The following is a 20,468-nucleotide window of genomic DNA, read 5'->3' as shown; positions in this document are numbered from 1 at the left end:
GACGAGCTTCAATGCCATACAACTATCCTTCCGTGGCCTCCAACTGCTCTTGAATACAAGTAACACCAAATGCATGCTCTTCAACCGATTGCTGCCTGCACCTGCCCGCCCGTCCTGACTTAGAATATGTGGACAACTACAAATACCTAGGTGTCTGGTTAGACTGTAAACTCTCCTTCCAGACTAACATCAAACATCTCCAATCCAAAGTTAAATCTGGAATTGGCTTCCTATTTCGCAACAAAGCATCCTTCACTCATGCTGCCAAACATACCCCCGTAAAACTGACCATCCTACCGATCCTCGACTTCGGCGATGTCATTTACAAAACAGCCTCCAATACCCTACTCAATAAATTGGATGCAGTCTATCACAGTGCCATCCGTTTTGTCACCAAAGCCCCGTATAATACCCACCACTGCGACCTGTACGCTCTCGTTGGCTGACCCTCGCTTCATACTCGTCGCCAAACCCACTGGCTCCAGGTCATCTACAAGACCCTGCTAGGTAAAGTCCCCCCTTATCTCAGCTCGCTGGTCTCCATAGCAGCACCCACCTGTAGCACGTGCTCCAGCAGGTATGTCTCTCTGGTCAGCCCCAAAACCAATTCTTCCTTTGGCCACGTCTCCTTCCAGTTCTCTGCTGCCTATGACTGGAACGAACTACAAAAATCTCTGAAACTGGAAACACTTATCTCCCTCACTAGCTTTAAGCACCAGCTGTCAGAGCAGCTCACAGATTACTGCACCTGTACATAGTCCTTCTATAATTTAGCCAAACCATTACCTCTTCCACTGCAAATCTACCATTCCAGCTATATTGTACTTACTTCGCCACCATGGCCTTTTTTTTTGCCTTTACCTCCCTTATCTCACCTCATTTGCTCACATCGTATATAGACTTATTTTTGAGTTTGAGTTTATTTTATTTTCTACATGGACAGTGCACATTATTCAACGTTTCAGTAAAAGTGACGGTTTTAGCCAGCCGTCTAATTTTCAACCGCAGTCCCTGGGCAGGTTATTAAAAACAATTACAATATAGACAATCATTGAGCAGTGAGCCCACACAGTGCAAAATAGGACAAGCAAGACATACATACAGACAGAACAAAAAGCAGCAAGACAAAATTAATGAAAGCAACAAAGTGTTTCCACACCTCACAAGCTACAGACAACAACATGGAAAGTGGCAATACACAGCTAGGGATTATGATCACAAATCTGATTGACCTTTAGCCATGTATTCATACATTTTGTGAAAGTTGTTAGGTGGTGCAGTTGTGTGTGTCTGATGGCAGTGTATTCCAGACATGGGAAGCTCTCAGAGAAAGCAGATTTACTAAATGGGCTTTTCCTTAAGGGAACTATACTATTCTGTTTAACAAAAATAGTGAGTGGAGGGGGAGCCTGGCCATTTAGGATCTTGAATACAAGACATGCATCGGTGTATTGCACAAGATTTTCCCAACTCAGGAGCTCATGCTTTCTGAGGATGAAACAGTGATGATGGCTATTGGGCTTCCTATCAAGCACTTTGAGAGCCTGTTTGTCAACAGACTGAATAGGTTTTAATGTTGTACAGCAATCTTGGGCCCAACTAGTCAAGCAGTATGTTAAGTGGGGGAGTATCATAGATTTGAAGTACAGTTTTGCTACCTCTGTAGTCAAACAATTTAGTATAAATCGGAAACTAGCTAGGTTGAATTTGGTTATCGGAATGACCTTTTTCACATGCTTTTTAAAAGAGAGGTTGGAATCAAGTATGATGCCAAGGTACTTAAAATCAGATACCACCTGGAGCTTCTCCCCTGACACATAGACATCTGGCTCAGTAGCATCTGTTGTATTGTTGACTGTATGTTTGTTTATTCCATGTGTAACTCTGTGTTGTTGTATGTGTCAAACTGCTTTGCTTTATCTTGGCCAGGTCACAATTGTAAATGAGAACTTGATCTCAACTTGCCTACCTGGTTAAATAAAGGTTGAATAAAAAAATAAAAAAAATAGCTGTTTTGAATTTGGTCATGTTTGTGTGGAAGAGACGGCAAAATTGTTGTTAACCATCAATAATGATAAGGTATAGACAGCCTAGATGAGAAACTATAGAGAATGGTAACAGACTGTATTACCACCAGGTATAGACAACCTAGATGAGAAACTATAGAGAATGGTAACAGACTGTAATACCACCAGGTATAGACAACCTAGATGAGAAACTATAGAGAATGGTAACAGACTGTATTACCACCAGGTATAGACAACCTCGATGAGAAACTATAGAGAATGGTAACAGACTGTATTACCACCAGGTATAGACAACCTAGATGAGAAACTATAGAGAATGGTAACAGACTGTATTACCACCAGGTATAGACAACCTAGATGAGAAACTATAGAGAATGGTAGCAGACTGTAATACCACCAGGTATAGACAACCTAGATGAGAAACTATAGAGAATGGTAACAGACTGTATTACCACCAGGTATAGACAACCTCGATGAGAAACTATAGAGAATGGTAACAGACTGTATTACCACCAGGTATAGACAACCTCGATGAGAAACTATAGAGAATGGTAACAGACTGTAATACCACCAGGTATAGACAACCTAGATGAGAAACTATAGAGAATGGTAGCAGACTGTATTACCACCAGGTATAGACAACCTCGATGAGAAACTATAGAGAATGGTAACAGACTGTATTACCACCAGGTATAGACAACCTAGATGAGAAACTATAGAGAATGGTAACAGACTGTAATACCACCAGGTATAGACAACCTCGATGAGAAACTATAGAGAATGGTAGCAGACTGTAATACCACCAGGTATAGACAACCTAGATGAGAAACTATAGAGAATGGTAGCAGACTGTAATACCACCAGGTATAGACAACCTCGATGAGAAACTATAGAGAATGGTAACAGACTGTAATACCACCAGGTATAGACAACCTAGATGAGAAACTATAGAGAATGGTAACAGACTGTATTACCACCAGGTATAGACAACCTAGATGAGAAACTATAGAGAATGGTAACAGACTGTATTACCACCAGGTATAGACAACCTAGATGAGAAACTATAGAGAATGGTAACAGACTGTAATACCACCAGGTATAGACAACCTAGATGAGAAACTATAGAGAATGGTAACAGACTGTAATACCACCAGGTATAGACAACCTAGATGAGAAACTATAGAGAATGGTAGCAGACTGTATTACCACCAGGTATAGACAACCTAGATGAGAAACTATAGAGAATGGTAACAGACTGTATTACCACCAGGTATAGACAACCTAGATGAGAAACTATAGAGAATGGTAACAGACTGTAATACCACCAGGTATAGACAACCTCGATGAGAAACTATAGAGAATGGTAGCAGACTGTATTGTCACGTCTTTAACCAAAGCCTAAAAGGCCTGTGTCCACAGGTGTGGAAGGAAGCTAAAGTAACTCCACTACCTAAAAACAGTAAACCACTTTTCTGGCTCCAACAGCCACCCAATCAGTTTGCTGCCTGTTCTTAGTAAACTGATGGAGAGAATGATGTTATGAATATATACAATGCAATTTTTCAGAGAACAAGTTAACTACTGACTTTCAGCAGGGAAGGGCACTCAACTTGTACTGCACTGACTCAGATGATTGGCTAAAAGAAATGTACTGCACTGACTCAGATGATTGGCTAAAATGAATGTACTGCACTGACTCAGATGATTGGCTAAAATGAATGGCTAATAAGATAATTGGAGCTGTATTGTTAGATTTCAGTGCAGCCTTTGATGTTATTGATCATAAATTTGTAATTTAAAAAACAAACTTGTTATGGCTTTACATCACCTGCCATCGCATTGTTGAGTTACTTATGTTACTTACATAGCTAAAATGACTATGTATGCTGATTGCACACTCTACACCAGCACCTACAGCCAGTGCGCTCACTGAAACTCTTAGCAAGGAGAATGGATAATAAACTGGTCTTAAATACATTAAACTCAGCAAAAAAAGAAATGTCCTCTCACTGTCAACTGCGTTTATTTTCAGCAAACTTAACGTTTGTAAATATTTGTATGAACATAATATTCAATAACAGACAAATTGAACAAGTTCCACAGACATGTGACTAACAGAAATGGAGTAATGTGTTCCTGAACAACGGGGGGGGGGTCCATAATCTAAAGTAAGTCAGTATCTGGTGTGGCCACCAGCTCCATTAAGTACTGCAGTGCATCTTCTCCTCATGGACTGCACCACCCTCTCTTCTACCAAGGGTTCTGCAAGGTCCCGGACATTTCTGGGGGGAATGACCCTAGCCCTCACCCTCCGATCCAACAGGTCCCAGACGTGCTCAATGGGATTGAGATCCGGGCTCTTCGCTGGCCATGGCAGAACACTGACATTGACAACACTGACAAGCTCAGTCCAATGATGCTGTGACACTGCCCCAGAACATGACGGACCCTACACCTCCAAACCGCTCCCGCTCCAGAGTACAGGCCTCAATGTAATGCTCATTCCTTTGACAATAAACGCGAATCCGACCATCACCCCTGGTGAGACAAAACAGCGACTCATCAGTGAAGAGCAGTTTTTGCCAGTCCTGTCTGGTCCAGTGACAGTGGGTCTGTGCCAATAGGCGACGTTGTTGCCAATGATGTCTGGTAAGGACCTGCCTTACAACAGGCCTACAAACCCTCAGTCCAGCCTCTTTCAGCCTATTGTGGAGAGTCTGAACACTGATGGAGGGATTGTGCGTTGCTGGCCGTTCCTGGAGACGGCCTACAGGGAGGAGGTGAGGGCCCTCGGAGTGTGGTGTCAGGAAAATAACCTCACACTCAACGTCAACAAAACAAAGGAGATGATTGTGGACTTCAGGCAACAGCAGAGGGAGCACCCCCCTATCCACATCAATGGGACAGTAGTGGAGAGGGTAGTAAGTTTTAAGTTCCTCGGCGTACACATCACAGACAAACTGAATTGGTCCACCCACACAGACAGCATCGTGAAGAAGGCGCAGCAGCGCCTCTTCAACCTCAAGAGGCTGAAGAAATTTGGCTTGTCACCAAAAGCACTCACAAACTTCTACAGATGCACAATCGAGAGCATCCTGGTGGGCTGTATCACCGCCTGGTACGGCAACAGCTCCGCCCACAACCGTAAGGCTCTCCAGAGGGTAGTGAGGTCTGCACAACGCATCACCGGGGGCAAACTACCTGTCCTCCAGGACACCTACACCACCCGATGTCACAGGAAGGCCATAAAGATCATCAAGGACAACAACCACCCGAGCCACTGCCTGTTCACCCTGCTATCATCCAGAAGGCGAGGTCAGTACAGGTGCATCAAAGCTGGGACCGAGAGACTGAAAAACAGCTTCTATCTCAAGGCCATCAGACTGTTAAACAGCCACCACTAACATTGAGTGGCTGCTGCCAACATACTGACTCAACTCCAGCCACTTTAATAATGGAAATTGATGTAAAAATGTATCACTAGCCACTTTAAACTATGCCACTTTATGTTTATATACCCTACATTACTCATCTCATGTATATACTGTACTCTATACCATCTACTGCATCTTACCTATGCCGTTCTGTACAACAACTAATTCATGGGGTGGCAGGGTAGCCTAGTGGTTAGAGCGTTGGACTAGTTACCCGAAGGTTGCAAGTTCAAACCCATGAGCTGACAAGGTACAAATCTTTTGTTCTGCCCCTGAACAGGCAGTTAACCCACTGTTCCGAGGCGGTCATTGAAAATAAGAATTTGTTCTTAACTGTCTTACCTAGTTAAATAAAGGAAAAACAAACTTTATGTACATATTCTTTATCCCTTTACACTTGTGTGTATAAGGTAGTAGTTGTGGAATTGTTAGGTTAGATTACTCGTTGGTTATTACTGCATTGTCGGAACTAGAAGCACAAGCATTTCGCTACACTCGCATTAACATCTGCTAACCATGTGTATATCTGACAAATAAAATTTGATTTGATGCAACTTGGGCAGTTGTTGTTGCCATTCTGTACCTGTCCCACAGGTGTGATGTTCGGATGGACCGATCCTGTGCAGGTGTTGTTACACGTGGTCTGCCACTGCAAGGACGATCAGCTGTCCATCCTGTCTCCCTGTCGGGCTGTCTTAGGTGTCTCACAGTACGGACATTGCAATTTATTGCCTTGGCAACATCTGCAGTCCTCATGCCTCCTTGCAGCATGCCTAAGGCACATTCACGCAGATGAGCAGGGACCCTGGGCATCTTTCTTTTGGTGTTTTTTCAGAGTCAGTAGAAAGGCCTCTTAAGTGTCCTAAGTTTTCATAACTGTGACCTTTATTGCCTACCGTCTGTAAGCTCTTAGTGTCTTAACGACCGTTCCAAAGGTGCATGTTCATAAATTGTTTATGGTTCATTGAACAAGCATGGGAAACGGTCTTTAAACCCTTTACAATGATCTGTGAAGTTATTTGGGTTTTGACAAATTATCTTTGAAAGACAGGGTCCTGAAAAAGGGATGTTTATTTTTTTTGCTGAGTTTTTACCAACAGCATTGTATTTGGTTCAAAGCATTCTCTAAGACCGAAATCTCAACTGGAGTTGTGTATAGAGGGTGTGACCGCTGAACAAATTCAAGAAGCTGAACCTCTAGGAGTATAATTGGATGGTCAGCTATCAGGGCCAAGTCATATTGATTATTTTGTTGTGAAGATAGGGAGATGTGTCTGGTAAAAAAACATGTTCAGAATTTTTGATACAAAGATCCACTGTACTAGTTGTTCAGGCTTTGATCTTGTCCCATCTTGATTACTGTCCAGTAATATGGTCAGACATACAGTGGGGCAAAAAAGTATTTAGTCAGCCACCAATTGTGCAAGTTCTCCCACTTAAAAAGATGAGAGGCCTGTAATTTCCATCATAGGTACACTTCGACTATGACAGACAGAATGGAGAAAAAAATCCAGAATATCACATTGTAGGATTTTTAATTAATTTATTTGCAAATTATGGTGGAAAATAAGTACTTGGTCACCAACAAACAAGCAAGATTTCTGGCTCTCACAGACCTGTAACTTCTTCTTTAAGAAGCTCCTCTGTCCTCCACTCGTTACCTGTATTAATGGCACCTGTTTGAACTTGTTATCAGTATTAAAGACACCTGTCCACAACCAGAAACAGTCACACTCCAAACTCCACTATGGCCAAGAGCTGTCAAAGGACACCAGAAACAAAATTGTAGACCTGCACCAGGCTGGGAAGACTGAATCTGCAATAGGTAAGCAGCTTGGTTTGAAGAAATCAACTGTGGGAGCAATTATTAGGAAATGGAAGACACACAAGACCACTGATAATCTCCCTCGATCTGGGGCTCCACGCAAGATCTCTCTCCGTGGGGTCAAAATGATCACAAGAATGGTGAGCAAAAATCCCAGAACCACACGGGGGGACCTAGTGAATGACCTGCAGAGAGCTGGGACCAAAGTAACAAAGCCTACCATCAGTAACACACTACGCCGCCAGGGACTCAAATCATGCAGTGCCAGATGTGTCCCCCTGCTTAAGCCAGTACATGTCCAGGCCCATCTGAAGTTTGCTAGAGAGCATTTGGATGATCCAGAAGAAGATTGGGAGAATGTCATATGGTCAGATCAAACCAAAATATAACTTTTGGTAAAAACTCAACTCGTCGTGTTTGGAGGACAAAGAATGCTGAGTTGCATCCAAAGAACACCATACCTACTGTGAAGCAGTAGGGGTGGAAACATTTGGCTTTGGGGCTGTTTTTCTGCAAAGGGACCAGGACGACTGATCTGTGTAAAGGAAATAATGAATGGGGCCATGTATCGTGAGATTTTGAGTGAAAACCTCCTTCCATCAGCAAGGGCACGTGGCTGGGTCTTTCAGCATGACAATGATCCCAAATGAAACGTGGCATCGTAAGAAGCATTTCAAGGTCCTTTCAGCATGACAATGATGCCCAGCAAAAGCCCCAAAAAATACCTTGTGAAGACTTACAGAAAACGTTTGACCTGGGTCATTGCCAACAAAGGGTATATAACAAAGTATTGAGATAAACTTTTGTTATTGACCAAATACTTATTTTCCACCATAATTTGCAAATAAATTCATTAAAAATCCTACAATGTGATTTTTTCCCCCCTCATTTTGTCTGTCATAGTTGAAGTGTACCTATGATGAAAATTACAGGCCTCTCATCTTTTTAAGTGGGAGAACTTGCACAATTGGTGGCTGACTAAATACCCCCCCCCCCATTGTACCCCACCAGACACACAAAACATACCCACCCACCCCACACACCCCACCAGACACACCGTACATACACACCAGGCACACCAGACACACCCCACCAGACACACCCCACCAGACACACCCCACCAGACACACAGTACATACCCCACCAGACACACAGTACATACCCCACCAGACACACACCACCAGACACACAGTACATACACCACCAGACACACAGTACATACCCCACCAGACACACAGTACATACACCACCAGACACACAGTACATACACCACCAGACACAGTACATACCCCACCAGACACACAGTACATACCCCACCAGACACACCCCACCAGACACACCCCACCAGACACACAATACACACCCCACCAGACACACCCCACCAGACACACAATACACACCCCACCAGACACACAATACACACCCCACCAGACACATCGTACACACCCCACCAGACACACAGTACATAGCCCACCAGACACACCCCACCAGACATACCCCACCAGACACCCCCCAGACACACCCCACCAGACATGCACAATACACACCCCACCAGACATACACAGTACATACCCCACCAGACACACAGTACATACCCCGCCAGACACACCCCACCAGACATACAGTACATACCCCACCAGATACACAATACACACCCCACCAGACATACAGTACATACCCCACCAGACACACAGTACATACCCCACCAGACATACAGTAGACACCCCACCAGACACACCCCACCAGACACACAATACATACCCCACCAGACATACAGTACATACCCCACCAGACATACAGTACATACCCCACCAGACACACCCCACCAGACACACAATACATACCCCACCAGACACACAATACATACCCCACCAGACATACAGTACATACCCCACCAGACACACAGTACATACCCCACCAGACACACAGTACATACCCCACCAGACACACAGTACATACCCCACCAGACACACAATACATACCCCACCAGACACACAATACATACCCCACCAGACACACCCCACCAGACATACAGTACACACCCCACCAGACACACCCCACCAGACATACAGTACATACCCCACCAGACACACAGTACATACCCCACCAGACACACCCCACCAGACATACAGTACATACCCCACCAGACACAATACACACCCCACCAGACATACAGTACATACCCCACCAGACATACAGTACATACCCCACCAGACATACAGTACATACCCCACCAGACACACCCCACCAGACACACAATACATACCCCACCAGACACACAGTACATACCCCACCAGACATACAGTACATACCCCACCAGACAATACATACCCCACCAGACACACAATACATACCCCCCACAGACACAGACATACAGTACATACCCCACCAGACATACAGTACATACCCCACCAGACACACAGTACATACCCCACCAGACACACAGTACACCCCACCAGACACACAATACATACCCCACCAGACAATACATACCCCACCAGACACACAATACATACCCCACCAGACATACACACCCCACCAGACATACAGTACATACACCAGACCAGACACCAGACACACCCCACCAGACATACAGTACATACCCCACCAGACATACAGTACACACCCCACCAGACATACCCCACCAGACATACAGTACATACCCCACCAGACATACAGTACATACCCCACCAGACATACAATACACACCCCACCAGACACACAATACATACCCCACCAGACACACAATACATACCCCACCAGACACACAATACATACCCCACCAGACACACAATACATACCCCACCAGACATACAGTACATACCCCACCAGACATACAGTACATACCCCACCAGACATACAGTACATACCCCACCAGACACACAATACATACCCCACCAGACATACAGTACATACCCCACCAGACATACAGTACACACCCCACCAGACACACCCCACCAGACATACAGTACACACCCCACCAGACATACAGTACATACCCCCACCAGACATACAGTACATACCCCACCAGACACACAATACATACCCCACCAGACACACAATACATACCCCACCAGACATACAGTACATACCCCACCAGACACACAGTACATACCCCACCAGACACACAATACATACCCCACCAGACACACAATACATACCCCACCAGACACACAATACATACCCCACCAGACACACAATACATACACCACCAGACACACAATACACACCCCACCAGACATACAGTACATACCCCACCAGACACACAGTACACACCCCACCAGACACACCCCACCAGACATACAGTACATACCCCACCAGACACACAGTACACACCCCACCAGACATACAGTACATACCCCACCAGACACACAGTACACACCCCACCAGACACACCCCACCAGACATACAGTACATACCCCACCAGACACACAGTACACACCCCACCAGACTCACAATACATACCCCACCAGACTCACAATACATACCCCACCAGACACACCCCACCAGACATACAGTACATACAGTGAGAGAGAGAGGCTGGAGAACAGATCTGAGTGGAAATCAATACAGATCATTTAGACACTCTCAGTGTGAACAGACCTGCTAGTGCGAGCCCCAGGCTAGTGGTTGTAGACTGGTCCAGGGTTGACACGGTTTAATGTTGAAGTCATTGTGAAGCCACATTTTACAGTGTATTTCTGCCACCCCCATCCCTCTCCTACTGCCCTGCCCTGCCCTGGCTGGTTCTCTGGAGCAGAGCCCAAACTGGTGTCACGCCCCAGCCCTACAGCCACACAACAGATGGCAGACACACAGGAGAGCAAGCAGGAACTGAAAGAGTGTATCCGCCCAAGTGTGTGTAAGTGAGACAGAGAGACACAGAGACCGTGAGAGCAACAGTGTGTTGTTACCAGCTTGTCGTGGTCCTCTCTTCCTCCTGAAGGCAGCCCCAGACTGCAGTGCCTCCATCAGGTCGTCCATGATACCAGTCTCATCACCCTCTGGACACACAGATACAGATACATACAGATACACAATCAATATTACATACACAACCTTATAAACCAGAGACAGCCCCTCCAGTAATTGAATAGGATATGTCACAAACCCTCAACGTTCCAGAATGGGGAGAACATGCAGCCACATTGGTCAGGGAGAAAACCAAACCAGTCTAATTGGAATGAATGGCAGTAGAGGATTAATCCTGATTTTACTTATGCGGGAAAATAAAAGGTGTGTGATGTATCAGAAATGGTGTAATAGAATTGTCAACTTAAAATATTGTCATATAATTATAAAAATAGTTAAAGGTTTTTATTCTGTATAAATAGTCAAAAAATGTGTAAACAGACTACAGATGTCTATATCTGTGTGCTATTATATGATACAATATAAGTACTTGCTACATTTACAACTTATCTAAGTCCTATCATCAACTGATTTCAGCCAGTGTACGGCTGCGACGAAACTGCATTGTTTCAATCAAATGTTGCCATTTTGGCATTTAATAAAATAAAAAACATGGAATCATTCCTCTAAAACTGTCTGGCTAGCTAACAAACATACATTCTTCCTTCCAATTCAATATCTTATCACAGCACTGGCGAACCCCCCGGGTTGACCAACTCCCTCACCTTTATCCCATTAGAAGACGATTCCTGGCCATTCTAGCATTCTACGGTTATAACAACAGAGTCAATACAAAACACACATCCACATTTAGTACCTCTCTCTCACACACACACACACACACACACACACATCACTAGTCACATGGACCCGGTGGCCCATTAGATACATTAACCTAGTTGGGCGCTGACCCAGTTTAGATACTGCCTAGGCTGCAGGCTACATACATCTACTAGTACACACACCGTCTACACGTCTATTACACTGAGGCTCAATAAACTGCGATGTTAACCAGGAATGTGTGTGTGGGGAGGATTCAGTGGTACTCAGGCAGATGGATCTCATTAGTATCACTGTGAACTGGCTGGGGTTAAAGGTTTAGTTCTTCCCCTCCCCCTCATCCTGTCGCCCCTCCCCCAAACACACTAGTTTAATTGCACTGTAAACCTAGCGGCAGATGGCCCCTGGTCTCGCTTGTCACTTCAGAGAAAGTCTCGCACACACACACACACACACACACACACACACACACACACACACACACACACACGAGAGAGAGTGCAGTCCCACAACACAGCTCACATACACACCCAAGTGGCCGCGGCACACAACTGCACAGGCAGAAAACATGCAGCCATGTTTTATTTCTACCCAAAGGAGACTACGTCTGGCACCCATCCACTAACCCACTTCCACAAATCACATGCCTGTGTTAAACCTAAACACATCCAGGAACTACACACAAGCTCTGGAGGAAACTGCCTCTGGGTGGGTGTTAAACTGGGACCTGTTTTATAAAGCTTTAAATCAATTTGAAGTGCTTGCTGATAGTTCATAAACAGACGTTTATTTAATTAACACAGCCATTAAAACAATCAATATGAGAGTGGGTATTGAGTGGTGGACTGTGGTCAAGGTCACTATGGAAAACTCTACCCTGCTCCGACACACATGTCCGGGAGTTAAGGACATATGTTGTGTTGATAAGCTGTGTTAGTAATGTAACAGCATTAGAGACAGCAGGAGATACGCATGACAGAATAGACCCCCCTCCCCCAGCCTGGCATCATTATGTGCAGAACACACAGGTATTACTCTACCACACACACACAATAGCCCCTCCTTCAGCAACAAGAGCTGATCTAGGAGGGCATATCCATCCTCACTCCGTCATCCTACCCCCCTTTCATCATTGTCTCCTGTGGATCCCTTTCTCCTCTGCAGGTCCATGCCCCTCCCTCTGCTCTGAGGACCAACACCGTCAAATCCTCCTGAGACATCTGCTGTTCTACAATCTCTCTTACACCCCACCCTCTCTGTCTCCCTCTCACACAGCCTGTAATGTAGAGCCACAGCACCCCTAGTGGTGGCTAACACCCCCCCCCCTCCTGCCCTCTGTCTCTAAATACACCCCCTGTCATGCAGCACTGACACCTAGCTGCAGACCTGGGGAACTGTGCAGACCTGGTGCTTGTGAGGAGTATGAACAGGTCTTAGATCAGACCACAGTACAGAACTGTGTGTAGGGTAAAGAGAGAGAATGAGAGAAGCAGGGTTAGGGTCAGTGGGAAGCTGATTGATAGAGAAAGCACTATATAAAGACAGCCCTTGTCTAATAATAACCAACCAGGTTATTGGATCTATTCACAAACACACAGACTAGATGTGTGTGTGCTTAAATAATAACCCTGAGCTCAAACTTGTATGTACATGTACCCCCCACACACAGTCAACTATCTAAGCCCTTTCATGGTCAACTATCTAAGCCCTATCTAATGCATGAAAGACTCAACACACCCTCAAAGCTATGAATGGATGGATTGTGTGTGCATGTGTGTTTGCGCATACCCAAACACAGAGCTTTGAATGCATATTGTATTTCCTTCATACATAGTCCACAGTGGTTGACTTGAAATGTAACTACCATTTTCCTCACACTGAATGGACAAAGTGCTTAGATTGCAGGTAGATACAGTACATTATTGTCCATACGACTTTCTAAAACCCTTTGAAGCTGCAATGTCACTTTTTGGGCGATCTGACCAAATTCACATAGAATTGGGAGTTATAGATCTGTCATTCTCATTGAAAGCAAGTCTAAGATCTGTTCTATGTATGCTATTTCTATACTTACGGTGCTAAAGTTTGGTTTTTGCATATTTTACTTTGTTTTGGACACCAGCTTTGAAAAGTTGAAAATATAATATTTTTGGTTCCTGAAAATATATTTCACAGAGTTCAGATGGTACAATGATTCCCTACACTATACATTTGCTAGTTTTTTCACAAACTGAAATTACGGGGAATTATTAGAATTTTAGCAACCAAGAAATGGCATAGAGATTTCAGCATAGTGCACCTTTAAAAAGAAAGATGGGAAAGGATTGAAAGAAAGAAAGGTAGAAGGAGGGAGGAAAGAACAGGCAGCTGGAAAACCTCATCAGGAGAAAGGGACACAATGTGGGTGAAAGAGATGATGCGCACACAAACACACACACGACAGAGACACACACACACACAGACAGACAGAGACACACACGACAGACACACACACACACACGCACTCACAGACACACACACACACGCACTCACAGACACACACGCACTCACAGACACACACGCACTCACAGACACACACGCACTCACAGACACACACACGCACTCACAGACACACACACGCACTCACAGACACACACACGCACTCACAGACACACACACGCACTCACAGACACACACACACGCACGCACTCACAGACACACACACAGCACGCACTCACACACACACACACACGCACGCACTCACAGACACACACACACGCACGCACTCACAGACACACACACACGCACGCACTCACAGACACACACACACGCACGCACTCACAGACACACACACACACACACACACACGCACTCACAGACACACACACACGCACTCACAGACACACACACACGCACTCACAGACACACACACACGCACTCACACACACGCACTCACACACACGCACTCACACACACACAGGCACATACAGACACACACAGGCACATACAGACACACACAGGCACATACAGACTGACACGCACACACAGACTGACGCACGCACACACAGACTGACACGCGCACGCACGCACACACAGACTGACACGCGCACGCACGCACACACAGACTGACACACGCACGCACACACAGACTGACACACGCACGCACACACAGACTGACACGCGCACGCACGCACACACAGACTGACACGCGCACGCACGCACACACAGACTGACACGCGCACGCACGCACACACAGACTGACACGCGCACGCACGCACACAGACTGACACGCGCACGCACGCACACAGACTGACACGCGCACGCACGCACACACAGACTGACACGCACGCACACACAGACTGACACGCACGCACACACAGACTGAAACGCGCACGCACGCACACACAGACTGACACGCGCGCACACACAGACTGACACACGCACACACAGACTGACACACGCACACACAGACACACACACTGACACACACACTGACACACACACTGACACACACACTGACACACACACTGACACACACACTGACACACACACTGACACACACACTGACACACAGCACTGTGGCAGAGAGGAATTGTGATGACTCGAACTGTGAAGTCCCAAGAGAGACAAACTGGAGCCAAAAAGAGGAGGAATGTTCAGAAAGTAGGTCAGAGAGAGGGAGAGGGTGTAGGAAACGAGCAAAAACTCTTTGTGGTCTGTTTGTACGCGTTTCAGCATGAGGCTGTGTGAGACTGACTGTAAGACAGGATAAGATGGTTACTATCCCAGTCTTTTTTATGAATCTAATCTGACTCAGAGAGAGAAAACGTGTTTGTGGATTTAAATTCACTATTTCTTGTTCTTCTCGGATATAAATCCCTTGTTCCAACAATGACTGAATGAGTGGATGATACAGGCAGACTACTGCCTCCTCCATATCTTTATCCTGTCTCTCTCCTTCACTCGCTCTTTTCCCAGGACTGCTGTGGATCACTGGAGACACAGACACACACACACACACCACACACACCACACACACACAGAGATCTAGTAGTACAGTGGGCTCCGACTGCCCCCAACTGGTATCAAGGAGAAGTTCAGTTCCCAAAACAGCCTTCATCCACACCCACACTCTGACCCACTCCTCTCCCACAGGCACTCTGACCCACTCCTCTCCCACAGGCACTCTGACCCACTCCTCTCCCACAGGCACTCTGACCTGCGTTGAGGTCCAGTTGTTGGCTTCTCTTCTGTTTCTCCTCCTTCTCTCGGTCAGCCTTCTCCTTGGCCAGCTTGGTTCTCCTGATCTTCTCCTCTGACTCCCTCCTCTTCGCATTCTCCTTCACCGCTTGCTGAGGGGACATGGACAGAGACGTGTGTGTGTGTATGAGGGTGCATGTGTGTGTACAAGAACGTGTGTGTGTGTGACTGAGAAACAATAGTTGGCCCTCTGCCAAGATAGCCAGCAAAACAAGATAACCAGCATCTGTAATAACACTAGCTGGTACTACCTGGTAATAACACTACCTGGTAATAACACTACCTGGTAATAACACTACCTGATACTACCTGGTAATAACACTACCTGATACTACCTGGTAATAACACTACCTGATACTACCTGGTAATGATACTACCTGGTAATAACACTACCTGATACTACCTGGAAATAACACTACCTGATACTACCTGGTAATAACACTACCTGATATTACCTGGTAATGATACTACCTGGTAATAGCACTACCTGATACTACCTGGAAATAACACTACCTGATACTACCTGGTAATAACACTACCTGATACTACCTGGTAATAACACAACCTGATACTAATAGTACCTGATACTACCTGGTAATAACACTACCTGATACTAATACTAACTGATACTACCTGGTAATAACACTACCTGATACTAATACTAACTGATACTACCTGGTAATAACACTACCTGATACTACCTGGTAATAACACTACCTGATACTAATACTAACTGATACTACCTGATACTAATACTAACTGATACTACCTGGTAATAACACTAACTGATACTAATACTACCTGGTACTAACAGGTAATAACGCTACCTGATACTACCTGGCAATAACACTACCTGATACTACCTGGTAATAACAACCTGATACTACCTGGTAATAACACAACCTGATACTAATAGTACCTGATACTACCTGGTAATAACACAACCTGATACTAATAGTACCTGATACTACCTGGTAATAACACAACCTGATACTAATAGTACCTGATACTACCTGGTAATAACACTACCTGATACTACCTGGTAATAACACTACCTGATACTAACACTAACTGATACTACCTGGTAATAACACTACCTGGTACTACCTGGTAATAACACTACCTGATACTACCTGGTAATAACACTAGCTGATACTACCTGGTAATAACACTAGCTGATACTACCTGGTAATAACACTACCTGATACTACCTGGTAATAACACTACCTGATACTACCTGGTAATAACACTACCTGATACTACCTGGTAATAACACTACCTGATACTACCTGGTAATAACACAACCTGATACTAATAGTACCTGATACTACCTGGTAATAACACTACCTGATACTACCTGGTAATAACACTACCTGATACTAATACTAACTGATACTACCTGGTAATAATACTACCTGATACTAATACTAACTGATACTACCTGGTAATAACACTACCTGATACTACCTGGTAATAACACTACCTGATACTAATACTAATTGATACTACATGATACTAATACTAACTGATACTACCTGGTAATAACACTAACTGATACTAATACTACCTGGTAATAACACTACCTGGTACTAACAGGTAATAACGCTACCTGATACTACCTGGCAATAACACTACCTGATACTACCTGGTAATAACACAACCTGATACTACCTGGTAATAACACAACCTGATACTAATAGTACCTGATACTACCTGGTAATAACACTACCTGATACTACCTGGTAATAACACTACCTGGTAATAACACTACCTGATACTACCTGGTAATAACACTACCTGATACTACCTGGTAATAACACTACCTGATACTACCTGGTAATAACACAACCTGATACTAATAGTACCTGATACTACCTGGCAATAACACTACCTGATACTACCTGGTAATAACACAACCTGATACTAATAGTACCTGATACTACCTGGTAATAACACTACCTGATACTACCTGGTAATAACACTACCTGGTAATAACACTACCTGATACTACCTGGTAATAACACTACCTGATACTACCTGGTAATAACACTACCTGATACTACCTGGTAATAACACTACCTGATACTACCTGGTAATAACACTACCTGATACTACCTGGTAATAACACTACCTGATACTACCTGGTAATAACACTACCTGATACTACCTGGTAATAACACTACCTGATACTACCTGGTAATAACACTACCTGATACTACCTGGCAATAACACTACCTGATACTACCTGGTAATAACACTACCTGATACTACCTGGTAATAACACTACCTGATACTACCTGGTAATAACACTACCTGATACGAATACTAACTGATATAACCTGGTATTAACACTACCTGATACTAATACTAACTGGTAATAACACTACCTGATACTACCTGGTAATAACACGACCTGATACGAATACTAACTGATATAACCTGGTATTAACACTACCTGAAACTACCTGGTACTAACACTACCTGATACTACCTGATACTAACACTACCTGATACTAACACTACCTGATACTAACACTACCTGATACTATCTGGTACTAATACTACCTGATACTAACACTACCTGGTACTACCTGGTATTAACACTACCTGGTACTACCTGGTATTAACACTACCTGATACTAACACTACCTGATACTATATCTGGTACTAACACTACCTGATACTAACACTACCTGATACTATCTGGTACTAATACTACCTGATACTAACACTACCTGGTACTAACACTACCTGGTACTACCTGGTACTGATACTACCTGTTACTAACACTACCTGATATTACCTGGTACCAACACTACATGATACTACCTGGTAATAACACTACCTGATACTAAAATTAACTGATACTACCTGGTAATAACATTACCTGATACTAATATTAACTGATAGTACCTGGTAACAACACTACCTGATACTGACACTACCTGGTAATAACACTACCTGGTAATAACACTACCTGGTAATAACACTACCTGATACTACCTGGTAATAACACTACCTGATACTACCTGGTAATAACACTACCTGATACTAATACTAACTGATACTACCTAGTAATAACACTACGAAATACTAATACTAACTAATACTATGTAGTACTACCTGCTACGAACTGAACTACCTTGTACTAACTGAACTACCTGGTAGTTCAGTCAACGGCTCAGACACGAGACGTATGTGGCAGAGTCTAAAGTCAATCATGGATTACAAAAAGAAAACCAGCCCCGTCGCGGACCAACTCTACAACAACTTCGCAGGCTTTGAGGACAATACTGACACGGCCCGCTACTAAAACCTGCGGGCTCTCCTTCACCGCAGCCAATGTGAGTAAAACATTTAAACGTGTTAACCCTCGCAAGGCTGCTGGCCCAGATGGCATCCATAGCCACATCCTCAGATCATGCACAGACCAGATGGCTGGTACTACCTGATACTAACTGGTTCTAACTGATACCACCTGGTATTACCTGATACTGAATGATATACCTGGTACTAACACTAACTGATACAACAAACTGATACCACCTGGTATTACCTGATACTGAATGATATACCTGGTACTAACACTAACTGATACAACAAACTGATACCACCTGGTATTACCTGATACTGAATGATATACCTGGTACTAACACTAACTGATACAACAAACTGATACCACCTGGTATTACCTGATACTGAATGATATACCTGGTACTAACACTAACTGATACAACAAACTGATACCACCTGGTATTACCTGATACTGAATGATATACCTGGTACTAACACTAACTGATACAACAAACTGATACCACCTGGTATTACCTGATACTGAATGATATACCTGGTACTAACACTAACTGATACAACAAACTGATACCACCTGGTATTACCTGATACTGAATGATATACCTGGTACTAACACTAACTGATACAACAAACTGATACCACCTGGTATTACCTGATACTGAATGATATACCTGGTACTAACACTAACTGATACAACAAACTGATACCACCTGGTATTACCTGATACTGAATGATATACCTGGTACTAACACTAACTGATACAACAAACTGATACCACCTGGTATTACCTGATACTGAATGATATACCTGGTACTAACACTAACTGATACAACAAACTGATACCACCTGGTATTACCTGATACTGAATGATATACCTGGTACTAACACTAACTGATACAACAAACTGATACCACCTGGTATTACCTGATACTGAATGAT

General features: G+C 44.2%; 1 protein-coding gene across 2 annotated transcripts in view; it reads right to left on the bottom strand.

Annotated features, from left to right (window-relative positions):
• LOC135545770 (protein diaphanous homolog 1-like) overlaps positions 1-20,468 on the bottom strand; it is a 191,412-nt gene that overhangs the window by 18,194 nt on the left and 152,750 nt on the right. For both annotated transcript variants that reach the window (XM_064973620.1, XM_064973621.1), the window contains 2 exons: positions 16,177-16,309; positions 11,201-11,290 (listed from right to left, as the gene is read on the bottom strand). In XM_064973620.1, the coding sequence (XP_064829692.1) occupies positions 11,201-11,290; positions 16,177-16,309 (223 nt within the window). The remainder of the gene's footprint in view (positions 1-11,200; positions 11,291-16,176; positions 16,310-20,468) is intronic.

The sequence above is a fragment of the Oncorhynchus masou genome, chromosome 9, assembly GCF_036934945.1.
Source record: "Oncorhynchus masou masou isolate Uvic2021 chromosome 9, UVic_Omas_1.1, whole genome shotgun sequence".
Lineage (NCBI taxonomy): Eukaryota > Metazoa > Chordata > Actinopteri > Salmoniformes > Salmonidae > Oncorhynchus > Oncorhynchus masou.
This window is presented reverse-complemented; position numbering and strand designations above follow the sequence as displayed.